The following is a 23,267-nucleotide window of genomic DNA, read 5'->3' as shown; positions in this document are numbered from 1 at the left end:
TAAGCAGTTGCATTCATCTACTTTGATTAATACTTCTGTCACAGCTCATGGAGCCAAGAGGACTTCTCAGTTCATGCATTTTATATAAAAAAAATACCTTAATATGTACCATCTTTTAGACAGTAAAGTCAATACGTTATAATTCTCCATGTATCAAGTGGGCATGAGTGCAAAAACAAGTCCACAGAAAACCTGAAATATTTTTCTATGAAATTCTTCTGCTTCTCTGTTTCTGTGAGGCTCCTGTAAGTGTTTGGAAAAAAGCACAAGTACATTACCCTCTTCAAGCCTGAATTCTACACCTTCAGTACCGTCTGCGGATCACAGCATAGTTATTGCACCACAGTTTTGTAACTGGAGAGTGACATGATTCAGGGTTCTATGGGTATATCCTATTCTTGTGGCTTTTTGCTTCTTCTTTTATGTCCAAAGACTTTGACTCAAGACACCAGGGTTTGTGCCCCACGTGGAACCAATATTTTTACACTTTGTTTCCTAAGATTTAACAACTTATTTTTACTTTTCAGTTTTTGGCTGCATTAAGGCACTATAATTAATAGCTATATTTTGAAAAAAAAATCTTAGACTTACTTACAGACATTTTTACATAATTCCACATTTTTGGAAACCTTTATTTTCAAGGTTACCAGTGTGACGAGCTCGAAATTGGTGCAGACATGCAAGATTTCAACAAGTTCCATTAGCGTATTTCCATACTTCCCATCCACTGTCTATTTAGTCATGCAAGGCAATGCTTTCAGAGAGACTGATTATTAATTAAGTTAGCTGATACTTAATTCCATACAGTCAAAGTCAAGCCTGAGGTCAAGGATAAGTGGTGTCAGGTCAGATTTGCTACCCTTTGGAAACTCACACAAAACTGTCAAACGAACTATTTTTGATCTAAAATGAAAAGAGATGGAACAGCACAAGGCTAACCTCTTGTTTCTTGTCTTCAGAAACCCATTTCTTTAAACTATTTCTAGATAGGAAGTTGTCATATCAAAGAAGTTTTTCAAATATCCGACCATGTTGGTGTGGTTTAAAATTTGTGGGCACACAGCAGCCAAGTGTTAGCAGGCATTTGTCCAAGAATGTACCTACGCACAAGTAACTTTTACTTTGAATGTACTCTGGGCTGAAAAAGATCAATTTCTGTCCATGTATTCACAAATTTGTATACTTTGAATTGCAATAAAACAAGACTCCTGGCAGCACAAAATACTCTAGCTGTTATATATTTCTAGATACTTTCAGAGATCATTAAGGTGCTAGCATTGAGGCCAAATATGATTTTTGTGCAGGTGTCCATTTATTTATCTCGCTACCTGGAGAAAAGACTCTGGGAACTAAACCCACTCAAAGGCTACCAAGACACCCTTGCCTGTAGTCTTGCTATGAATCAGAAATCTGTAAATGTGCCTAAGCTGATCACTGATATGGCTTGAACTGTAAAGGTAAGGGCAACAGCAGAATTCACCACCAAACGTAAAGCAAATACAGACAAATCAGACAAATATACTTGTATTAAGTAACTGTGAAAAGGCTTTTGTAGAAGAACTCATGTTCTTCTCACAGACAACAAAACGTGCCGTGGTAATGCTATGTGTTTCCAATAAACATGTGGTATTGAACTTTTGAGTTTATTAAAATTCATGGGTATTTTATAATGATATTTTTAGGTCTTTGGAACAGTGCATTTTAATTTTTAACTTGATGCATGGATGAGTCCTTTAACAGTTGGACTTTGTTATTTTTTCTAGGTGTGTCTCCTCTGAATTTCAACCTAATAGCAACAGAGAACCAAACAAAACTGGGAAGAGAAGAGCATATAACTTGGCAGGTAGACATCCATTATGAGATGCCTGTGTTTGTCCTTAGTGAATTTTTCCTGTGTTAACTGCAGGTTTTGTGTGTGTGGTGTCAACTAGGCAGGAAGATGTTCACAATTATCAACGTGCTCTCAAATTTTTCTTAGTTTTGTTGTTTTTTGTTGTTTTATGGAAAAATGAAGCCAACTTTAAGTGAATGGAGGGGTGTGGGTGGGGTTCTTTTGTACAAAAAAATCCATGGACAGTAAAAAAATTCATAGCACAATCTAAAGATACAAAGCCAGTGATATTTGCTGAAAGTTTTGTTGATGATTCACTGGGTAAAATTATACTTTTTTTTTTTTAATTTAAGTAACATTGTGTCTAGTATTTAACCTTAAGCTTTTTCTGTTTGGTGACTTTTATTTTGTCTTGTATTCCTTTCTTATCAACGTTCTGTTAATAAAACCCCTCAAGGATTACATATAAATAATAACTTAGAATAGGCCTGAACTGTGATCCCCTCAGTGCTGGAGAATTAGGCCAAATCCAGATTTATGACCGGCTGAAATCTATTGGAAAACGTTGAACACTTGCAGCACGGAAAGCTGGTTCGCATGAATCTTAGAGCATTATGTGAAAGATTACCTGTAACTAAAGTATACCGCTAGTTGTATATTATTATGAATTTGTAAGCCCAGAAGGAGATCTATACGGTCCTCTCCCAAAGCCCGAGCATCCTTTGGCTCTTTGCTTATACGTAACTTTGCCATTTGCGTCTTTTTTATCATCCTCTTCTGTTCATTTTAATTTAGTGTGCAGCTCCCTCAGTCCCCCAAATGAGAGCTAAATCGGCCTATAGGTCACTAATATATCGGGGAGGCAACTGTGACAAATTCCTTTTGTCTCCGCTTTGCTGGTACTTTATTACCCAGACGAGCAACATGGCCTGGAGATAACGATTCATCACGCACAGCCGGCAACCATAGACAACGCCTTTGGGCAAAGTCAGCAAGGGGCTTTCATATTAAGAGAGAGTAGAGAGCATGCGTGCATGCGCACATGTGTTTGTGTGTGTTGGGATGTGCGTGTCTGAGTGTGTGTGTGTGTGTGTGTGTGTGTGTGTGTGTGTGTGTGTGTGTGTGTGTGTGCGATGGGGGGGGGGGGGGGGGGGTATCTTAATTGGCTATGGGGTTTTATTGCATTAGTAAAACTGCTGATTGCAAACCTGCACAGCATCATGTTGAGTTTACGTTTAAAACCTATAGATAAACCTCCTATGGGCCTATTATAGATTTTTATAATAACAAAACAAGTTCAGGGATCTTTATTCAAAAATCGACAATAATTTAAGACGTTCTGCAGGTGTAGCACATTGGAAGAAAAAACAGTCTCTTTTGGAAAACTGGGTAATTGCCACCGCAGATTCGCAGACTGGGAGATATATATAAGTGGGAAGTGTGGCCAGAGGAAGATATTTTAACTCGCACTTGAAGCTAGAGAGAATATGGAGTCCACAGAGAACAGTCCCAACAGTGTTTCACAATGCGCTATGTCATGCGTCTATAAGATTTAGCAAGATATGGCTCAAAACCTGGTGCTTTGGATGTCAAAAGAAAATAAAATCCAGAGAATTAAAACAAATCAAAAAACCATTTAAAGGATTGAAAATAATAAAAAAAGTATACAAGTAGAAGGAAACCCTGCTACAGGTCACAGGATAAGAAGTTGCTCGATCCATCTAAAGAGTCCCAAACTACACATTAGACATCAGATAAGTTTTAAAACCCCATCTTAACTCCCTGGTGTCTCATTATAATACGTTCATTTTACACGAGAGCTAATCATGGTGTGCAGTCTAAATTGTTGAGAATAATGAAACAAGACGCTTGGTGTCCTATTGAGCAGGCTCAGGTTGTCAAGCTCAATAAAGAGATCTCAGATATTACACCTACATTAGAGGTTTACACTTTAACTCTTTTGTTTAACATGATTATGTCTCTTAAAATCCTTCGGAAATGAGATGTCAAATAATCAATATAAATGTAAATGCTACTAATACTACTACTAATTACTATTATTATTATGATCTAATCGGAATATGCGATCTAACAGCTTCCCTCAGATCCCTCAAATTCCAAATGTTTTAGATTATAATCACTCAGAATTTGTGATAGGACGCATTCATCTAACGCTGACCCCACACACAAGTTGATCATCCTTTTAAAAGTCTGAATCTACATTACAGTGTTGCGCAACAATAGAGCAGTCGGCAATTTTAGATACAGTTCTGTAAATCGAGCATCAGTACATCAGATTTTCTATTTACTGGACATGGAAAAAATGGGATTCCCTGCATGCTCTGTATCCAAAAAGAAAAGAAATGTCACTTAAGGTGACGCCCAATCAGACATCACATCACAGCTGCTGACATCACCAACAGGGAGAGATGTGTTACCCCAAAGTGGCTTGCAAACATTATTTTCCGCCTTCCTGCCCATAGATCTTCCTGGTTTTGCATAAACGGCCAATTACCTTGTCAGTAAGCTGATCCGAGTCTCAGTGCATCCTCCCGTCCCTATTCATTTTATTGTAACGCACAAATATAAACAGGCCTAATAGCAGCTACACTCGCACCGGTCTCGTCCCGCACCGTTATTGATATGGCCTCGAATTCACACAATTGATTTTTATGCTTCCCTCTAGCCACCTTGTGCAGTTGAGAGATATCTTTATTCGCACAGAAAGTGAAATAAGTGCGTAATAAAACGGTGATATATTAAATTCGTTTTTCCCCGTGTCGCGCTTTTATTATGAGCCATTTTTCATTTTTATTGAATTGAGACCCGACTGATCCACGTCGTCGCTCCGGGCGGGGAAAGGTTAAATAATTTGTGCAAATCAGAAACGCCGCTTTTCACATTTGGCTTCTTGATATCTGTCCATCTGCTATTTATTTGTTTAATTCTATCTATCTATCTATCTATCTATCTATCTATCTATCTATCTATCTATCTATCTATCTATCTATCTATCTATCTATCTATCTATCTATCTATCTATCTATCTATCTATCTATCTATCTATCTATCTATCTATCTATCTATCTATCTTTGTGATCGTGTGTATTGGAATGAGACGATCAGCGCCTACAGTGATCACATCAAAATCTGAGATTTATGACTTCATTGTGCGCAAACGCGCAACAAGCACCTTTACACTTGCTCACAGTTTGTTGTTTCATTTAGGATAAATTGTACTGCTATCAGCTGCCATCAAATCAGCGGAGATACCACACAGCTCGCTGTCACTTCTTTTGATCTTCTGTCCGTTTCTACTGGTTAGAATATTGGTGAATAATGGATAAATGATGGTACCAACAAACTCTGGCGGAATATGTGTCACTGTGTATGCAGTTTAAGTGGCTTCGTGGATTACACATAAAGTAGGATTAATTGAAGAGTAAACTGTTGTTTTCCTTAAAGCGTCCCCTTGCTATTAAGTTCTGTTCCAAATCATGTCCAGCAGCAGGTTTCCTTGGGGAAAGAATAAAATCCTAACAGAGAGCACTGATTTGAAAACCTTGGTCATAACATAAAGATAATGATTATCAGACCATTTGCTGTCATAAACTCACCAAAGCTCATAATGTTATTGTGGGAAATGTTTACATAAATCTTTAGTTTATGTTCACAGACAGCAATGTTCATTTTTTTTGTCCTGTGATTTTGTCCCCCACTGTTGTTCAATTTTGATTTTTGTTAAATAATTTACTTTCTTAAAACTGAAAAAATATTATCATTCCTGAAGACCTAGCATAGTTCTCAAATCTCTGATACGTAGAGGAGCATTAAGGTGAAAGTAGCCACTTGACGCGGGCCTCAGTTCCACTAAATGCACGAAACCTTGCATTTGAAACCAGAAGAGCTGAATAAAAAATAAAAAGCTGCGGTTTCTTTAAGACATCCGAGCAAAACAACTGTCCTACCGAGGAGGAGGGAGGGAAGAAGAGAGGGAGGGAAGGAGGGTTGGCTGGAGGACCGAATGGCAGCTTTTACGCAGAGGGTAGTCTCACCTGCTGAAACGCAGCACTACAGAGCACTCTTCCGCGCTCCCCTCCAATTAATAAACACGCCTGCGAGGTCAGCGCTTCGTTTCGCTTCTTCGGGGTTGTTTTGTTTTGTCTTCAGCTCCATTTTGATGCGACGAGCTTTGGTTATCCTATCGTGACCCCAGCGTATGGATCGTCTTTGCCCGAGTAGGCGAACAAAGCGCATCAAGTCTCTCTAGAGAGGTGCCTCCCCCCAAAATCTCGGATTTTTCTCAGTAAGTAGGCTACTCGGGATAGCCATTTGGCATTTATCGGCTGTTTTTCTTGTTGTAAAGCTGCCTTGTATCTAATTCACTTGGAAAGAACTCGCTATTAAAGATGGATACGGTATTTCTTAGTCCGACGGATAGGCATTTAATTTAGGGAACACCCGATCCCACTGTTGGACAAAAAATAATGGGAAGATTTTGGATAGCGCTGGACACCTTATTGGTTTCCTGGGAGTAGAACAGGCCCGTGTCGATGCTCGAAAGCAAAAAAAAAAAAAAAAAAAAAAAAAGCTCACCACTGCAGACTACATCCAAATACTTCATTTCCAAAGGCGTGAATTGCTATATGTCAAAAACACATCCGTGCGCTGATAAAATATACTGACAAGCACATTAAGAACAAAAACTATGGAGCACACTGGGATCGAGGAGGTGAACCAGACGCACCAGCAGCAGCATGAACCCATCAGCTTCGGCATCGACCAGATCCTCAACAGCTCGGACCAGTCCAGCGGCTGCATGCTCCCTAACCGGACCGGTGACCCGGATTACGCGCTGGCCTCTAATGTCTACAGCAATGGGTACAACAGCGTCTACAACCCGGCCTGCTCCATGGCAGCAGCGGCGGGTTTAGCCGGCTCCTATAATGTCAACATGAACATGAACGTCAGTATGAACATGAACGTTAACGTGAACTCTGGAGGTGCAGGTGGGGTAATTCGGGTGCCGGCGCACAGGCCCATGCCGCCTCCGCCACCGCCACCCGCCGCTGCTGCTCCTCATCCACCCCCATCGACGCATCCACCGGGCATCGGACCCGGCATCCCCTCGATGCCGGGGATGGGAATGGGGAATGCAGCAAACTTCACATTTCCGTGGATGGAAAGCAGCAGAAGATTCGCCAAGGACAGATTAACAGGTAAAGAATAAATCTTATCCTGGTCCCACAACACTTGTAGTTTAATGTTTTTCATGAACACAGACATAGTAGGTCAGAAAGCAAGACCTCGTTATTTACCACCAAAAAAGTGAATATTTTCCTCACAGCCACTAAAGAGGAAATTATGAATTTACTAACACTTGTGTTGAAAACAACCCCCGACCGACGAAGCGTGAAGTGGGCCTACAATGGCTCAACAAAGTGGCGCTGATGATTTCATCTTTAGGTTGTAATCTATAACGAATCATATATGCGCACACAGTCAGTTTTATTATGCTGGAAGGGCAGCCTGATAAACGAGTGGAGAAATTGACTCGGACATGCTGATGAATCAGTATTGGACCATCACTCTCCATTTACAGCGGATGACGGATAACGACGTCCCCCGTTTTTTCATGAGGATGAATGATTTTTCCCCCCCTCTCCCGAAGAGCCAATTGAGAAAGCAAGAAGATGAGTCACCGTAGTAACAATATATGACATGTTAAATTCTAAACAAGAATGTATTATTATTATTATTATTATTATTATTATTATTATTATTATTATTATTATTATTATTTGAACTGAGTAAATTAGGCTATAATTGGACAACAGCTACAATATTGCTTGCAGACTTACTCTAGCAGACTATATGTAGACTTCAGTGGGGTTTTTTTTTTTAATTTGTAGTTTTTATTTCCAATTTTACTTCTTTCAGAACCAGCTGCTTTTATTTTTTTCCTTAAAAATGAAATTCACCGAAGTCGATTTTTGTGCCATTTGGGCTTTTAATACCCACGATGAGTTACATAATTCCTGCCTATGTTTTTTATTCAGGTGTCTGCAAACACATGCAGCCATTTTTGTTCCCAAAACCCCACACGCCCTTCAACACTATCAGAATCACATGCTACTTAAAGGCTGACATCGTTTTTTTATTTGTTTCCTTCTCAATCCAAAATGAGATATTTGCTTTACTTAATTAAATATTATATGTATGCTTATTTAAATAATGAAATGTAATGCAATTGAAGATAAGTTCTTTTCTAGTATAACGACTATATATTGTTTATAATAAATTATATGAAAAACATACGAAAGATAATTCTCAGTGAGAAAATGGTAAAAAAAAAAACGATTGCCAATAAAATTTTAATGGAATATGCTGAGATAGGTAAACGTATTTCATAAAAACGATTTCTGCGTTCTCTGTTTTCTTTTTTTGGGTGGGGGAGGGGTGGTTCAGCTTATATTTTTCTCATGACCTCATTGCTATAAAGGAAGAACATCATGGATTTGCGCGCGCACGCCCCCTCCTCTCCATGCATTAAATATTCACTCTTCAGTTCTTTCTACCTGATTAATTATTAAATACCGGGGGACGATATGTCATCTGCAAAAAGATACAGTGTAAATAGGCTTATCAATTTTACTCATAGTCACCGAGGGCCCCTCGTTTAATTTCTCTCAGCTTTGTGTCGCTGTAATTATTTCGCAGCTTATATCTTTCCTCTGTATTGATCAGCCAAAGATCACCAGCAGCAGGAACAGCTACAGCAGCAGCTACAGTAGCACTATCCACACATACACACACACACACGCGCGCGCAGACACACACACACATTCAGATATACACACACAAACACTCCAGATTTAGCCTGCTCTGTTTCCTATAAAAGGCCGTAAATCAAATGGACTATCATCTATCCTGATGGATAGAGCACCGTTTTAAATGTTTCTCCTTGTTTCTTGTTTTTCCTTTTCGCCTTCCAAGTTGAAACCGGAGGAGAAAAACGGTCCCGTGCAGATTTAAACAGCTAAACATGTTGCCAAATGCTTCCAGCTCTGGCATTCATGGCAGGATTTCTTTCTTTTTTTTCTTGCAGAGATGTAAACGAAACCTGTTAACTTCGACAATAGATTCTCATTTTTCACGCCGGGATGCCTCCCACATGGCACAAACTCGTGTTATTAATCACAGTAAGCTGAATTGGACTGTCGCAAAAGATTTACGGGTTATAGGGGCATCATTTATCCATCTGTAAAGATACACTTCATGTAGCCTACTGATGTATCCTTGGTGGTCACCCACTCCTCTGTGTATTCACTCAGCGCTTACAGGCCTAAAATGTTGTGCGTCAGGCTATTTTATTGCAACTAATTTATGTGTTATTTTATTTTTATTTATTTCTGAAGGACGAGTGAAGAATTAAAATAAGTTCACCAGGGTTAGCTAGCTGCTATTTTCCATCTGCTGTTCCTGAACATGTAGGCAAAAATCAACCAGAGAAGAATAAAATCATACATAAAGCCGCACCGTGCGTAAAAGTACACACGCACAACTATAGCAGCAACAGCATCAGTAGTAGTCGGAGGCTAACAGTAGCCACCTTTATTTTTCAATGTACTCTGCTCAAAAAAATAAACAAACCCGTCTATATACGGGTTCAAGATTTATTTGTAATGTTATTTTTTTCACATTATTATTTTTTTTACGTCAGAAACGAATTAAAAAATAATACATTAATAACATAAAACATAGCACAATAATATGTAATGAAAATTAAGACTAGTTAGTAACTGAAGAAAAATATAATGGATAGTGAAATGAAAATTGGGCTTTACAGCACAAAATGTCAAGTAAAATATGTACTAATTTTAAGAAACCAAGCCTTTTACCACTAGTGATTACTACTACTACTACTACTAATAATAATCTAACAGAAATTTGTCATCTTTGATGAAGGATCAAAGTACATAATAATATGTTCTTTGAATTGTTTGGACATTTTGACAATAAACAGAGCAATAATACAGCGTCTTTCACTGTAGACCACCTAACAGAAATAAAAGAAATATAATTAAAGCGCCTTTTCTCTCCTGTATATCTGTGTCTGGGTGTAAATGGCAGCAGTGCCGAAAAAAATGTGATTTTATTTCAGAGCTGAACCCGCTCCTGCCCTTTTGCTTCCACGCTGGCCTGATTTTCCGTGTGACAAAAGACAGTATCCCTGCTTTTTGTTGCGTATAGTGTAATAAATAGCAATATATGTTCATGTTATATTTCAATATCCCCTTTAGAATCCTTCACGGATATATTTATTAGATTGCTACAAAGGTAATATCCGCCGTGGGGACGGGAGGCGCTGTCACCGGGAAGTGTTATTAAGTATAAGTGGTTTTATTATGGCAAACATATTCTCCACGGTAGCATTTTATTTTTTGATATGCTTATGCTAAATTGTGTTATCCAGGCAACAGATTTAGCATTCGCACCCATTTTCTTTTCCATTTGATGAAGAGGGGGAACAAAATGTGCAATGTGTTTTGCAGCATTTATTTTTGGTTGCTGGTGATTCTTTTCATTTTCTTTGTTTCATGGGAACACTTACATGATCGCTTTTTTGTTGGGGATAATGGCCACATACAGACTGCTTAACTGTTTTCCGAGCTATAGGAAAACAATTAATTATTAGAAAAATAATTATGTTTTACAGCTTTATTTAATAACTCATTTCCTAATTGTGGAAGCTCTAAGCTCGTGGGACTTATTATACCCTTACATTTGGAATCTGTACAGGAGTGGTATTCTTCTCCAGATACAAATTACTGCCATCAGTATTTCTGATATATTTCAGATGTATAAAATTTTGACTAGTATATTTGTTATTCCATATGGCTTTAATTTTTGGTACTATTATTTGTAACATATTACTTATAATCCAGTTACATCCAGCTAGTTTACACTGACTGTCTCTAAACTAACCGACTCACTGATGCAATTGAGCAAGGGCATTCTTAATTGGTTTGGCTTAAAATCCAGCACATTGCATAATTCATTTTGATTCTATACTGCAGTTCACAGTCTCGATAATTATAGTAATGAACAAACCTGAAGGCATATGGAGTAAAACCAAAGAAAAAAAAAGCATTAAACATGTCTGGTGGGGTATCACACCACTGGATCATATATTTATCAGGATTTTGCACACTGTAAAGCAAAGCCTTGCTGTACTTGTCAGGTCTAAAGGGTGCTGCTGCATGTTAGGTTGCCTCTGAACGTGCTTGTATGTGCCTGGCCCATTACTTAGCCCACAGATGGCCTGAAATAGCCATCTAATGCTGTATTAGTTAGCCAGACCTGCCGCTGGGAGCAACAACAGGCACGCTTGCTTTCTCTGTGGGACCCATAAAGCTCCAAATAGATTTGGGCAATGACACAAAAAGCAAAAATGATATGTTGCTTAACATATGTGCTGTACATTTAAGACTCCACTTTAAAGTTACTGTAAGAATGTGGCTTTACAGGAGATTTAGATACACACTATGAAGTCCAATAAGGGCCGTATAATTCAGTATTAAGGACTGTGGAGGTGCTCCAGTCCATTGTGAGCACCTATAGTAGTGTTATAGAAATATCTTGGGGATTTTGTCATTAGAAACTCGTGATTAAATACTACAGATGCCGGTCTAAGTCCCAAAAGGAATATTGGAGGGGTACAATTACCATTTTTTATTATTATTGAGCATCAGAGCAGCACATAACGTGAAATTGTTATAAGAATATTAACATAGAAGATTAAAAATAATAATGAGAGGGAACGAAGAGGTCATGGTCACTATAAATCCATGCGAAAGCCAATAACTGTAGCACATTTTCACTTCAGACACTAAATCTGTGCTACTAATTTGCACTTACGTGATGTTAACTTTATGTGACCTACCGTAACAGTGCATAGTAGCTATTCATCTTTACTTTACAAATCATTTGTTTGTGTACGCTTCAATTTGCCACTCATGTTCAGCACCATCAGGGGACGTTGGCGGCTCCCTTGAAATGACTGCCAAGTGCGTAATAACTTCATGTTCTATTTTACATCCAAATTGTCATCGTCTGTATAGCAAATGAATTTTCAAGTCGCTGAAAACTCTGAGAACAGCAGCAGCAGGAGGAGCAGCAGCAGGAGCAGCACGTAACCCTGAGGGGACACCTATGCAGATGTTTTCATATTCATTTTGGCTCCTGGTGAGCTTTTCTGACAAAACAAAAACAAATAAACACCCTGTAAGACAGCAGGCAAAACAGCTTGCTGGGGACGGATGACATAGAGATAGAGAGAGAAGGAGAGAAGACAGAAAGTATTTTTTTTTCTCTTTTCTTCTGCTGATTTCCATTCAGAATGAGAATGTGGCCTGGGAGTGGATCTATGGCCAACGATCTCATTACATTTATCGATCTTCTGTTTACCCATGGCTGACAAAATAGACAGGATTCATAGATATTTTATGATGCAAGAAGATAACTTGTTATTAATACCCGGCAGTTGAAAAAGAACCACGAGGCACTGAGGCAGAAAGTGAAGAAAAACACAATGTACACCCTTACAGTGCAAAACTGCAGTTTATATTTTTGAGAAGGAACAGTGACTAAGCGACAAGAGACAAAGTAAGACAATACAACAATACTTTGAAATAGCATTTATTATAAAGTGTCTATATTCTAAATAGTAATGCGTGTAAAGTTTATGACAGCCTATTCTGCAAAAAATGATGTCACTGTGCAAGAAGTTACACAATTGCAAATTGAGGTTATTGCTTGAGTTGTAATGACACACGCTTCATGTTTGTGCTCCAAGACATTTTGCAAATATCAAATATTTTTTAAATGCAATTATTGTGATGAAAAAAGACCCACCAAAATCTACTTTCCTTCAGAAATTGTGTTTTGTTAGGCTTATATTATATTATGTAGGTCTGTGAATAGTACTTATGGAGCTTCATCACATTGTCAGAGGATGACCTTGGCTGTAGGTTTTTGATTGGTCAGCCAGGGCTTGATTTATCTGTGTAATCCTGCTAGATGTCACTTATTTTTTTTCTGAATGGCATATATCTCATTTCTTAGCTAAAGATCTCCAAATGCTAACTTAAGAGACTAGAAGCAAATGGCATTAAAGTAGACTCTGTTCATCATTTAGGCCCCTTCATGTGATTAGCTGCTATGCGTCGGTGCCCGCCCGGCGGCAGCTGCTGCTGTGCTCCAGATGCGGGACCTCACTGTGTCTCCCTTTCCTTTAGGGGAGCAGGCAGAGGAGAGCCGAGCTGGAGAGGCCACAGGGGGGCCGGGGGCCACCGGATCCCTCTGTCCTCTCCCCAAGGGAGACATCGGCAGGGTCCCTGTCTGGAGCACGGTGGAGACATTAGCCAAATGTTATTACCCCGAGCTTGCCCACCTGCGAGACGGCAATGGCCTTCTAGCAGACTATCCTTTTCCAAAGGGTGCTTGCCCAGGTGAGTCACCCCCTCTCCCCCACCAAAAAACCTCACCTGTAGCTAATTGTTAAGAGCCACCATTGTGTGCCACCAGAAAGTATAAACTGGATTTAAAACAGCATTTGAAATCTTAATATGCGTCAGTATTTTTCACGTCTTTATCCTCTAGCACTTTAAATTTTGAAGTGATAATTCACATACCATTTTTCTACTTCTGCCTCAATTACTTTTTCCTTGGATTTTCTGTTTGCACATCTCAGCGTGCTCTTCAGAAATGGAAAATGTGGCAGTGACGTTATCTTCTTCAGTTGGCAGCTTCTAGGCCATCTCTTAAGACTCCCCAAACATCATAGCTTTTTTTTTTCAGTTAGCAGCAAATGAACAATAATTTTTATCTTACCAAGGAATGGAAAGCTAGCTAGGTTTATGAGTCTATAGAAATAAATCCTCAGGGGAAATGCATTTATAATTCAGAAGAACAGGTCACTCCAGCTTAGAAATGGAAATAAGTAACCAATCAAGCATTCATGTTAAATCTCTAGAATTTTACAAATTTAAAACACTCATCAGACAAATTAATCCTCTTTTTCCTCCCTCTTTCAGCTGCCCTCTCGCCCTTTTCTGTGACCCGTCGAATCGGCCACCCGTACCAGAACCGGACGCCACCTAAGAGGAAAAAGCCTCGCACCTCCTTCAGCCGGGTGCAGATCTGTGAGCTTGAGAAACGTTTTCACCGACAGAAGTACCTGGCATCGGCCGAGCGTGCCACCCTGGCTAAGGCGCTGAAGATGACGGATGCACAAGTTAAGACCTGGTTTCAAAACAGGCGGACAAAATGGCGGTAAGATTGCAGCAGGGTGTTATTGGATGCTAAAGTAACATAGTTCTCCGTTCTACGTGTCACGTCTTGCTCTTTTTTTGCATCCCACTATATACTTAAGCAAAACAAACAGGCCTTGATGGTTTTTGACTTCATTAGGACAGGATGTTTGCGCAGAATTACAAATCTTCTTGTCCCACAAACTGACATTACAGAATGTGTCTCTGTTTTACACTTGCGTCCAAAAATGTTTACTGGTGTCTTACTTTGAAGACAAGTAAAATGGCCCACATTGCATTGAAGGAGTTGTACAACACTTATTTTGCTTAGCTTAGCTGCCAGTTGAGGCCAGTTCACTTGACCAAGCACAATTACTCCTGAGCCTCCTGAAAGGCCTTTTAGAAACCTGCTGTCCAAAGCAATACTGAAACACTCACAGGAGGAATTGACTGCCGAGTCCATGAAAAAAACACACACTCATTCACTTCATTCTAACTGTTGTTTATAGCCATTTGAAAGTAAATGAGTAGGAAATCAAATTATGATGCCCTGCCCCTTGTTAAAGGAGCAGGATACATATTTCAAACGCATATTACACACAGCTAAATTACCTTAAGTCATTACCCTAAGGGTTTTTATGTGTAAATGGCTTTAAAGCTTTTTCGAATGATTTTCTATTTAAAAGTTAAAGAAAACAGTTAAAAATCACTGCCTTCTTTGTTGTAAATTAAAGTATAATATAGAATTTTGGTTTAAGGATGTTCATTTACATTTTCTTAAAAAAATGCATTTATAGAAGAAAAAAAACCTGCAGCAATCATGTCCTTAAGCCATAAAATGCTAATGCACAGTTTCCACTACAAAGTGCAGTAAAAATGAATTTGCTTAAAATAAACAGCAGACTGAACGGCATGTCACGAGTAACAAGGGAATTGGCTTAACTCGCTTTTCTGATTTCCTACTTTTGCTGAGATTTATGCCATTTCCCTGTAGTGTGCACCTGATAGGATGAGCATGAGGGATGTCTTTGTGTGACGACTACGCGAGTAACAAGAGGATGATCAAATCAACAGCCAGGGAATTAGATTATGATAATGCTGTTAACAATAATGTGTGGCTAATGGATGGAGGTTGGCGTGCTTGAAAGAGTGTTTTTAGAGGTGTGCTTATGCTGGTGATTTCTAGCTGCCATTTGTATTTTGCTTTATATTTTTAAGAGAATTGAACATTTATTACATGTTGTTTAACATATCATTTCCAAATGTCCGTAAATAAATCACCATGAATTATTCTGTTATGGTAATAAGAAATTTTCAAGACCGATAGAGTAAAATGTTCCACTGTTTATAGATATGCTTGCCTTTGTAAAGTAATTCAAGTAAATTGCCAAAAGTATTTACATTCACTATTTAAATTGAAATAGAAGTGTAATTTTTGTTGAGTACTAAAACACCAGTTCACTCTGGAGGTTTTCCAACATAAACGCTACAAAACAGGCTGTTTTTTTTAGGAAGACGCATGACTTTTCAATGCAGCAAATGTTGATATCAGCACAGCGCATATACAGGATGTGCGGAGTCGTTTCTTTGAAAAGAAAAGAAACAGATGCAACTTTTCACCTTGAGGCAGGAAGTGCTTTGTATGTCTTCCCCCTCTATTAGTCACGTTCCTTCAGCAACACCTGTCACTCATCTTGATCAGCTGTCGTGTAGCCAAAAGCAGAAGGAGTATCTGGCACAGGTGTAGTACAAAGACAGAAGAAAAAACAGGCAATTTGCAAATCCACATGATTTATTATGAAATTTGCAATCTCATCTGATCGCTAAAAGCTTTTTTTCCCCTTGATTCCTTTGACTTCTTTGATCAGTGGCTTTTTACTATATATATATGTCTCTATATATTTTTTTTTCTTGTTATTTTCAGGCATTGCAGCATATGATTGAAATTCTTCACCACCAGTACCAAAGACTGCCAGCTTTTTCTTGGTTTTGTCAATTAGAAATGACAATAAATGAGCCCTGGATATGCTAACTTATCCAGGAAAATTTTAACAGAAGCACCTAATACAGAATTGCAGATCTATTCTACATATGGTGTCTGTTTAAAAAGTAAAGAAAGAAGGAGGGAGAGAATCCCACTGTTTCTTTATTAAAGCATAGCACACTGCTAAAACGCTCTGGCACGTGGTACAAGTCGATACTGTGTACAATCGCCATAAAAAGAAACATTATATTGGTCTTAAATCCTTCTTTGCTCTCCTTTGTCTCCTCCTTTCACCCAGGAGACAGACTGCAGAGGAGAGGGAGGCTGAGAGGCAGCAGGCCAACCGGCTGATGCTGCAACTTCAGCAGGAAGCTTTCCAGAAGACGTTGAGCCAGCCACTGCAGCCGGACCCACTCTGCCTGCACAACTCCTCCCTCTACGCCCTGCAGAACCTGCAGCCCTGGGCAGAAGACAATAAGGTGACCTCCGTCACCTCTGTAGCATCTGTAGTGTGAGCGTGTGTGAGTGTGTGTGTGTTTAGAAGAGAAAGGGAAGGAAGGGGAGAAAACAGAATGTCTTGATCAAAGTGTCGTGAGTGTGAATGGACACAAGAGAGGAATTTCTTCCAAGACTGACATTCAAAAACTCAGAACCATTTTGGGATATCATAGATGCAGGATGCTTACTTTGGAAAAAAAATCAAATCAAATAATGGACAATGTGCTTATTCACTCATTGATCGTTACCAGCAACATGGTGGGGAAGAGTCTGTAGAGAGAAAGACACAGCTATCGGTTACTGACCAGACCTGCAAAACACTGTTTGCGGACTTCACAGCACAGGAGCCGCACTTACATTGATGTTTGTCAAAACTAAGCAAGTCTAAAACTGTTATCTTAAATATCTAAAGCATGTTGAGTAATTTCCTGCCTTACACCAAGTTTCCGCTCTCCCTTCAGCTGTCGGTCTAAAAGAGAAGAGGGCACTTTATCCCTAAGTGCCAGGAAACAAATGGACACCTCTGTACATGCCCAACTGTCAAGACTGTACCCTCTTTTGCCTCTGGATCCCTCACAAGGTGGCAGAGAGACTCTTTGCCAATAATGGCAAAAAGAGACCTCGTGTTTTCGCTTTTGACTTTGTAACAATGTAGTAAATGCATGTTTCAACCCTTTTCTGTGTGAACTCGGATGTACCATTGAAGTCAGCGGCTGCCAAGGTGGATCTCCTCCCCAACTGCAGTGTTCAAATGGTAGTGGATTGGTGAAAGCCCTGATCACGGATTCCTCATTATGTCGAATTTAAAGGTGTTTTATATTAAAAAATATTGTGACTTTTTGAAAAGATGACAAACCTCTCCGTTTTTCTTGCCTCTTATTGTCTTGTTGGGTTCCCTCACTCACTTCCTGTTGTTGTTTGTCACCATTATGAAAACTGTGCAATAATACTTTATGATTTTAGGGATGTAGTTAGCCTCATGGGAATTGGCTATGATTACACATTAAAGTTTCAAACCACCCAAAGGTAAGATACCATCAAACTGTATGAGTAGGACAGAGCAATACCTTTTTTTATCCATAAAAACTGATGACTACAGCTCCCATGTGTGAACGTGAAGCAGGGCGTTGCCGAAAAAACAGCAAGCGTGCTCGGCAAAAGCCTCCCTGGATAAATAAAAGGTTTGAAAACCGATGCCAGCTCAAATTAGAATGAGAGTACATGAGAAAGTACGAGCTGTGCCTGTGCCAAATGAACATCTGAAATGCGGAAGCCTGATTTTGTTTGTATTTTTGTTTTACTCCACTGAACTGCGAGGACTTAATGAAGCAGTTGTCCAGTGATTGGTGCAGGAAACCAAGCAACAAATGAAAGGCTAACAAGTTTAGCCTTTTTCTGTGGGTCACTGATTGAGATAGCGTCTCAACAGCAGGGATAGCAGGGAACGGCTGAAACTATCGGGGGCCAGATATCTTGTTTAATAATGTCATTCCTTCCTTCATCCCAGCACAAAAAAACATATTTCATAACCGAGTGAGATCAACAGTTACCTTAAACAAGAATTTTGATGCTTGATTTGATCAGAGTTCGTTTGCCTTTTACTGTAATCCAGCAGGAATGCAAATCTCAACCCTAAATAATCTCCCAAATACCTGTTGCCTTTTTTATGGTTAATGTATCTTTACGTTTCGAAAGAGTTTCTTTTTTGGCCAAAAAGAATGCGATTAAACTTAAACTTACGCTAAATGTACAAGCGGAATGCCAAAAGACAGCACTATTATTTAGTATTTAGTATTTATTTATTTATTGTCATTGTCAAGAACAATGAAATTGCGTTTGGGGCTTCCATACAACCCAAAAAAAAGAAGAAAATAATAAATACCCCTTAAAACCCAAGTGTACATATTTAACCCAGTGTGACTCCAATGCAATAAGACAATCCTTAGCAATAATGTTCGTAGAAATTCAGACAAAGACCTGAGAAACATGACAAAATACAACAATGCAACCCATTCAATATTATTGTACTGTGAGATATGATATCAGATATGATAGTTATCTATTTAAGAAAGAGGGGGGGGGGGCAGGAGGGGGAAAAGAATAAAGATATGATGCACCAATGCAGACCAGTTCATTGCTATTAAGAAGTTGGATATGGTTATTGTCCGTGAGAGGGGGGCAGAGAGTTCAGGAGCCTCACAGCCTGTGGATACAGGCTGTTGGCCAGTCTGGATGTTCTGGCCTGTATAGACCTGTACCTTCTCCCTGAGGGCAGCAGATGGAAAAGGTGGCGCGCAGGGTGATGTTGGTCCCGCAGGATACTGTGCACCCTCCTCAGACAGCGAGTGGGGAAGATATTACTGATCTCTGGCAGACTTGTTCCAATAATTAGAATAGAAAACGAAAACAAAACATCCTCTATTGGAGAGTAGCCATTTTTGGTGTTTGCCTCCATTGTTGTCTGGGCGAATCGTGGCCACCTGCGCACCAGACAGTCGTAAACATTTGTTATCAACACATCCAGCCTATCGTGCTTATCGCCCAAGTCAAAACAAAAACGACCCAGGCAGACCTAGGCACAGTAAACACATCATTCAGGTTCCCTGCTTGTAAATGAGCCTTCAACACAAAGAACGTCACAGGAAATGGGCCTTGTTGTACTCTATCTTCTTTCCTTAACAGTGAGCTACTCAGTTCCTTTGGACTGTAAAGCATAACATCAACCTCCTGTTAATCTTGGCTGTACCTGCCACTGAAAAATACCTATCAGAAGGCCTGTCCCTTTCCTTCTTTTTTGAGATTTGCCTGTTTGAGCCTTGCCTTTCTCTTAGAGCAGCTTGATGATGTGGTTCGAAACAGCTGTCTGCAGCTGCAGCCACCCTCAACAACCCTCTGTTTTCTCAGAGGCATAGTGCCAATGTTTAGTCAGTTTCCAGAGCGTCTTGCCTGGTTGAGATCGTGTCAATATCAGCCAGCTCTCCAGGTGAATCCTCCTCAACCCCCACTTCCTCTGCTCCCTGCTGCTTTCATCTCTCTATCTCGAATGCCTTGAAGACGTGACTTGGCCCATTTTAGAAAAATTCCTTCCTTTTACCGTTTTCAAAACTGCTCATTGTGTTTTGCTACAGGTGCTTAAAGATTTTTTTTCCTCCTCTCCTATCGTGGCACTGAATTTTTTTTCTCCCACCCCCCTCTCTGTTGCCACTGAGGAGCCCTGTCCTTATCCAATAAAATGTCACCACACAAGATGAACAAGAACAAAGAGGCTCAAGGTATATCAGACTTCCTATCAAGCATTTTGTTTTGAACAGGAGCACCATAAACGAAAAAAGTACTCACCACGTTGTGCTGTCTCCTCCAATCAGCTGTTTCCATTCTTGAGAAATGCAGTAAACATTTAAGCCGTTATCAGGCAGTTGTTGACGCTTCGGTGGGTTTAGCTCTTCGAGCATTGAAAGTTCGACTTCTATAGTATGATTATCAAGTCAGATCTGCTCTTGTGCAATAAATATTTCCTACTTGTTATCACCCTGCATATCTTAGTGTCGATATATACATCTATCTATCCATCTATCGACATATATATATATATAAGTAAAATGCCTGTGACCTGCACATTTGGTACAAAAAGCATAATTTTACGGCCTCATCTGGACAATAAATATACTAAATTCCATTTAATCCAGTGACATATTTGTCATTCTTTACAAAACCAGGCATTTGATAAGTTTTATTTCCAGACTGGCTTGATGCCATGACACCAATGTTCAGATGCCAAACATCCCATGGCATATCTACGGCATAAATAAACAGGATATAAAATCTTTGAGATTCTTTTTTTCTAGATGTAATGTCATCACTCAGCAGTTATAACAACTTTTCCGTCTGTGGCAGCTGCAATATTTCAGAGGAAGGCAAACACAGTCTGACACTGCCAAACTGCTAATGTGTTGACACGCGAGGCTTTGTTGACAAAAGGTCGTCTATGGTTCTTGGCTCTAAAGTAGCACTGTGATCCTTTTGTGTAGCAGAAAATGCTCAATGAAGAAGAACTCTACTGAAGATTAACAATATACTTGGTAGCTGTTTGCACTAAATCCGCAAAACACTCCAAAGGTGATCTGTGCAGTTTACCTCTAATGCTTTGTCAAGTGTGACAGATTCTTGAAAAAGGTGCATATAAGCAGGTTATTACATGTGGGCAAATTAGGCTTGTCAGCAAGTTTAGCTCTGTTTGATAAAACACCCAAATAAGGTTAAACAAATTTATTTTTTACGTTTGATGAAAAGTTTGAACCACAAACAATAGATTTTCTTAGAGAAATGTTATTTTGAACACCGGTATCAGTTCAGACTCAGAACCATAATCCTCTGCTGATGAATGTAATGGTAATACTACTTAGATTTTGTAGTTTGTATTCAGAAATGCCATTCTTTATTATTCCCTTCATCTTCTTTTATTTTGAATAGGGTAGATATATACGTGTTCAAATGATGCTAACTGGTTTAAATGGACATATTAATGTTTTCCAGTACTAAACACATCCATGGACGGGATTCGGCCTGAAGTGGCAAGTAAAACCCTAACATTTACAAAGTCATACAGAATATTTAACAAAAAGTGCACATGATTTTATGGCAGAGAAGTAGAAGGCAAGACGGTTGAAAATATTGGTTTAATATGATCATTTTAAAAAAACAAAAAACAAGGAAATTCCATAAGGATCAAGTCAGAAGTCAAAGTGACGAATGAGGAACTCTTTCTGCTGTTTGATGCCACGACATGAATAAACTCTGTCTGTTGACTTGATATGCTCTCATGTCTCTCTTTGATGTACACACATATACAATTGAACCCTAAGTGTGTGCAAACAGTTACACTTTTGCATATTTACACATAAGAATGCATACAAGGAAAAGAGAACAAGGAAATGTGAGCATTTCCCTGTTAAGGTTAGGAGGAAGGAAGATTTATACAGTAGTGGGAATATGTAGATGGGAACATTTCATTGTATGTTCTTTTTATCTCATATCGTTAGCTTCATAGCATAAGTGCCTAAGTCATTGACTTAGTCAAATGACTTAGGCAATTATGCTATGAAGCTAACGATATGGTAAAATTATTCTAGCATAACTGTAATCTCAAAGAAGTACTTAAATTTTTTATTAAGCAGTATAAGCTAATTGGTGATAGAAAATGACCAGTCACCAGCAACTTCATACATTCATACAGTCTTACAGCATTACTATCTGTGCTAAAGTGCAAAACTAGTTTTGAGTAATGCCCATGCACATCAAAGTCACATCATTCATGAGAACGGATCTGCAGACGTGTCCCAACAGTACATGACACATTAAAGCTTTCTCAAGCTTCCAGGCATGCATGAAGAGGACTTATTCTTGTTGAGTAATACAGGTTGAGTAATACCTCAGCTGTCGTTTTCCTATTACACTTTACACATTTGTTTGTGTGCCCTGGAAATGGTTAAAGGCAAGTAAAATAGCCATGTGAATGGCAGATTTTTGCTGGCATGGGCTGGGTTCACTTGTCCTCTAAGAAGGAAAGGTTACTCCGTGTCAGTGAAAGTGATAACCTTTATCATGCAAAGAAACATTTCTGACCTTAACACAACAAATACTTTACTGCAGCTTTTCTTTTCTTTTTATGGAAATATCCGATTTGAATGCTCCTTTCAGTTCGGATTTATTTTCATATAGCACCAGTTCTCAACAACAGTCGTCACAAGGTGGTTACAATAAAAGAATGCTAACAAAATGTTATAACCATGCAGGACAGAGGCAGTTATCTGATTTATTCTATCCCCTGCCTTGTAATTAAAAAGAACAATGCGGTCATTCACTTGATCACCAAACCAAAAAGGGTAATGTTTTTATACATTTAAAGTGACCATCACAAAAACAATGAGTTTAAGAAGATCGATCTGTTTCAGTCTGGAACGTCATAATGGTTAATTTCTCCTGTAATATGCAAGGCTGCAATGATTCTTCACTGTATTATGAATATTTTTAACAACCGCAGAGGACTCTTCCATTCTGCAACTGCCCCCTGGGCTGGACTTTTAATATTACTGACCAAAGGCCTCTTTTATTTAGTCCAAACAGCACATTAGACAATGGACATAAGGGAAAAGATCACAATCTAAATATAAACCCTGCTATCTATCTATCTATCTATCTATCTATCTATCTATCTATCTATCTATCTATCTATCTATCTATCTATCTATCTATCTATCTATCTATCTATCTATCTATCTATCTATCTATCTAGATACACACACAAAAATTAAACAACAACATGCGTATAGACTTCAAGCTTTACTATAGCTTTTAATTTGGATTTGTTTGCCAAGTATTATAACCTATGCTTGTCTCAATCATGTTCAAAAAAACGATAATAGTCTGTCATGTCTTCCTTCCTTTAGTTAGTATTATGTATGTATACTTTATATATTAAGGTTTATTAAAGATAAAACTACCAAATATTCATTCAACGGCGCCATCTCGTGTTCATCCAGATGACCGCTCACCTTGAGTTTTCTCTCCGCTCTAATTTCTATTGGCTCCAGATCACTTGTCCCTAAGTGACGTTTCACCGTCCTAGTGGCTCTTTGATGTG

The 23,267-nt window shown here is 39.0% G+C and overlaps 1 protein-coding gene across 3 annotated transcripts; it reads left to right on the top strand.

Moving 5' to 3' along the window:
- Positions 1-5,839: 5,839 nt before the first annotated feature.
- tlx2 (T cell leukemia homeobox 2) lies at positions 5,840-17,476 on the top strand. Of its 3 annotated transcripts, XM_085469651.1 has the most exons (5): positions 5,840-7,050; positions 13,132-13,344; positions 13,930-14,167; positions 16,428-16,608; positions 17,089-17,476. In XM_085469651.1, exons 1-5 carry the CDS (start codon positions 6,540-6,542, stop codon positions 17,098-17,100), a joined length of 1,155 nt encoding a protein of 384 aa, XP_085325777.1. In that variant the 5' UTR covers positions 5,840-6,539; the 3' UTR covers positions 17,101-17,476. The 3 variants fall into 3 exon arrangements, with proteins under 3 accessions (XP_085325777.1, XP_085325769.1, XP_085325785.1); XM_085469643.1 differs by having other exon boundaries at positions 16,428-17,476; XM_085469659.1 differs by lacking the exon at positions 13,132-13,344 and having other exon boundaries at positions 16,428-17,476.
- The last annotated feature ends 5,791 nt before the right edge of the window (positions 17,477-23,267 follow it).

The sequence above is a fragment of the Copadichromis virginalis genome, linkage group LG2 (assembly GCF_057382275.1).
Source record: "Copadichromis virginalis isolate Kocher_CV1m ecotype Utaka linkage group LG2, C_Virginalis_male_GT1.1, whole genome shotgun sequence".
Lineage (NCBI taxonomy): Eukaryota > Metazoa > Chordata > Actinopteri > Cichliformes > Cichlidae > Copadichromis > Copadichromis virginalis.
This window is presented reverse-complemented; position numbering and strand designations above follow the sequence as displayed.

What these genes read in the sequence shown, in the direction of transcription:
- tlx2 (XM_085469643.1), top strand. Translation starts at nt 6,540, where the DNA reads ATGGAGCACACTGGGATCGAGGAGGTGAACCAGACGCACCAGCAGCAG. An exon ending in CGCCAAGGACAGATTAACAG is followed by an intron (nt 7,051 to 13,131) that starts GTAAAGAATAAA and finishes CCTTTCCTTTAG; the next exon opens with GGGAGCAGGCAGAGGAGAGC. An exon ending in TCCAAAGGGTGCTTGCCCAG is followed by an intron (nt 13,345 to 13,929) that starts GTGAGTCACCCC and finishes TCCCTCTTTCAG; the next exon opens with CTGCCCTCTCGCCCTTTTCT.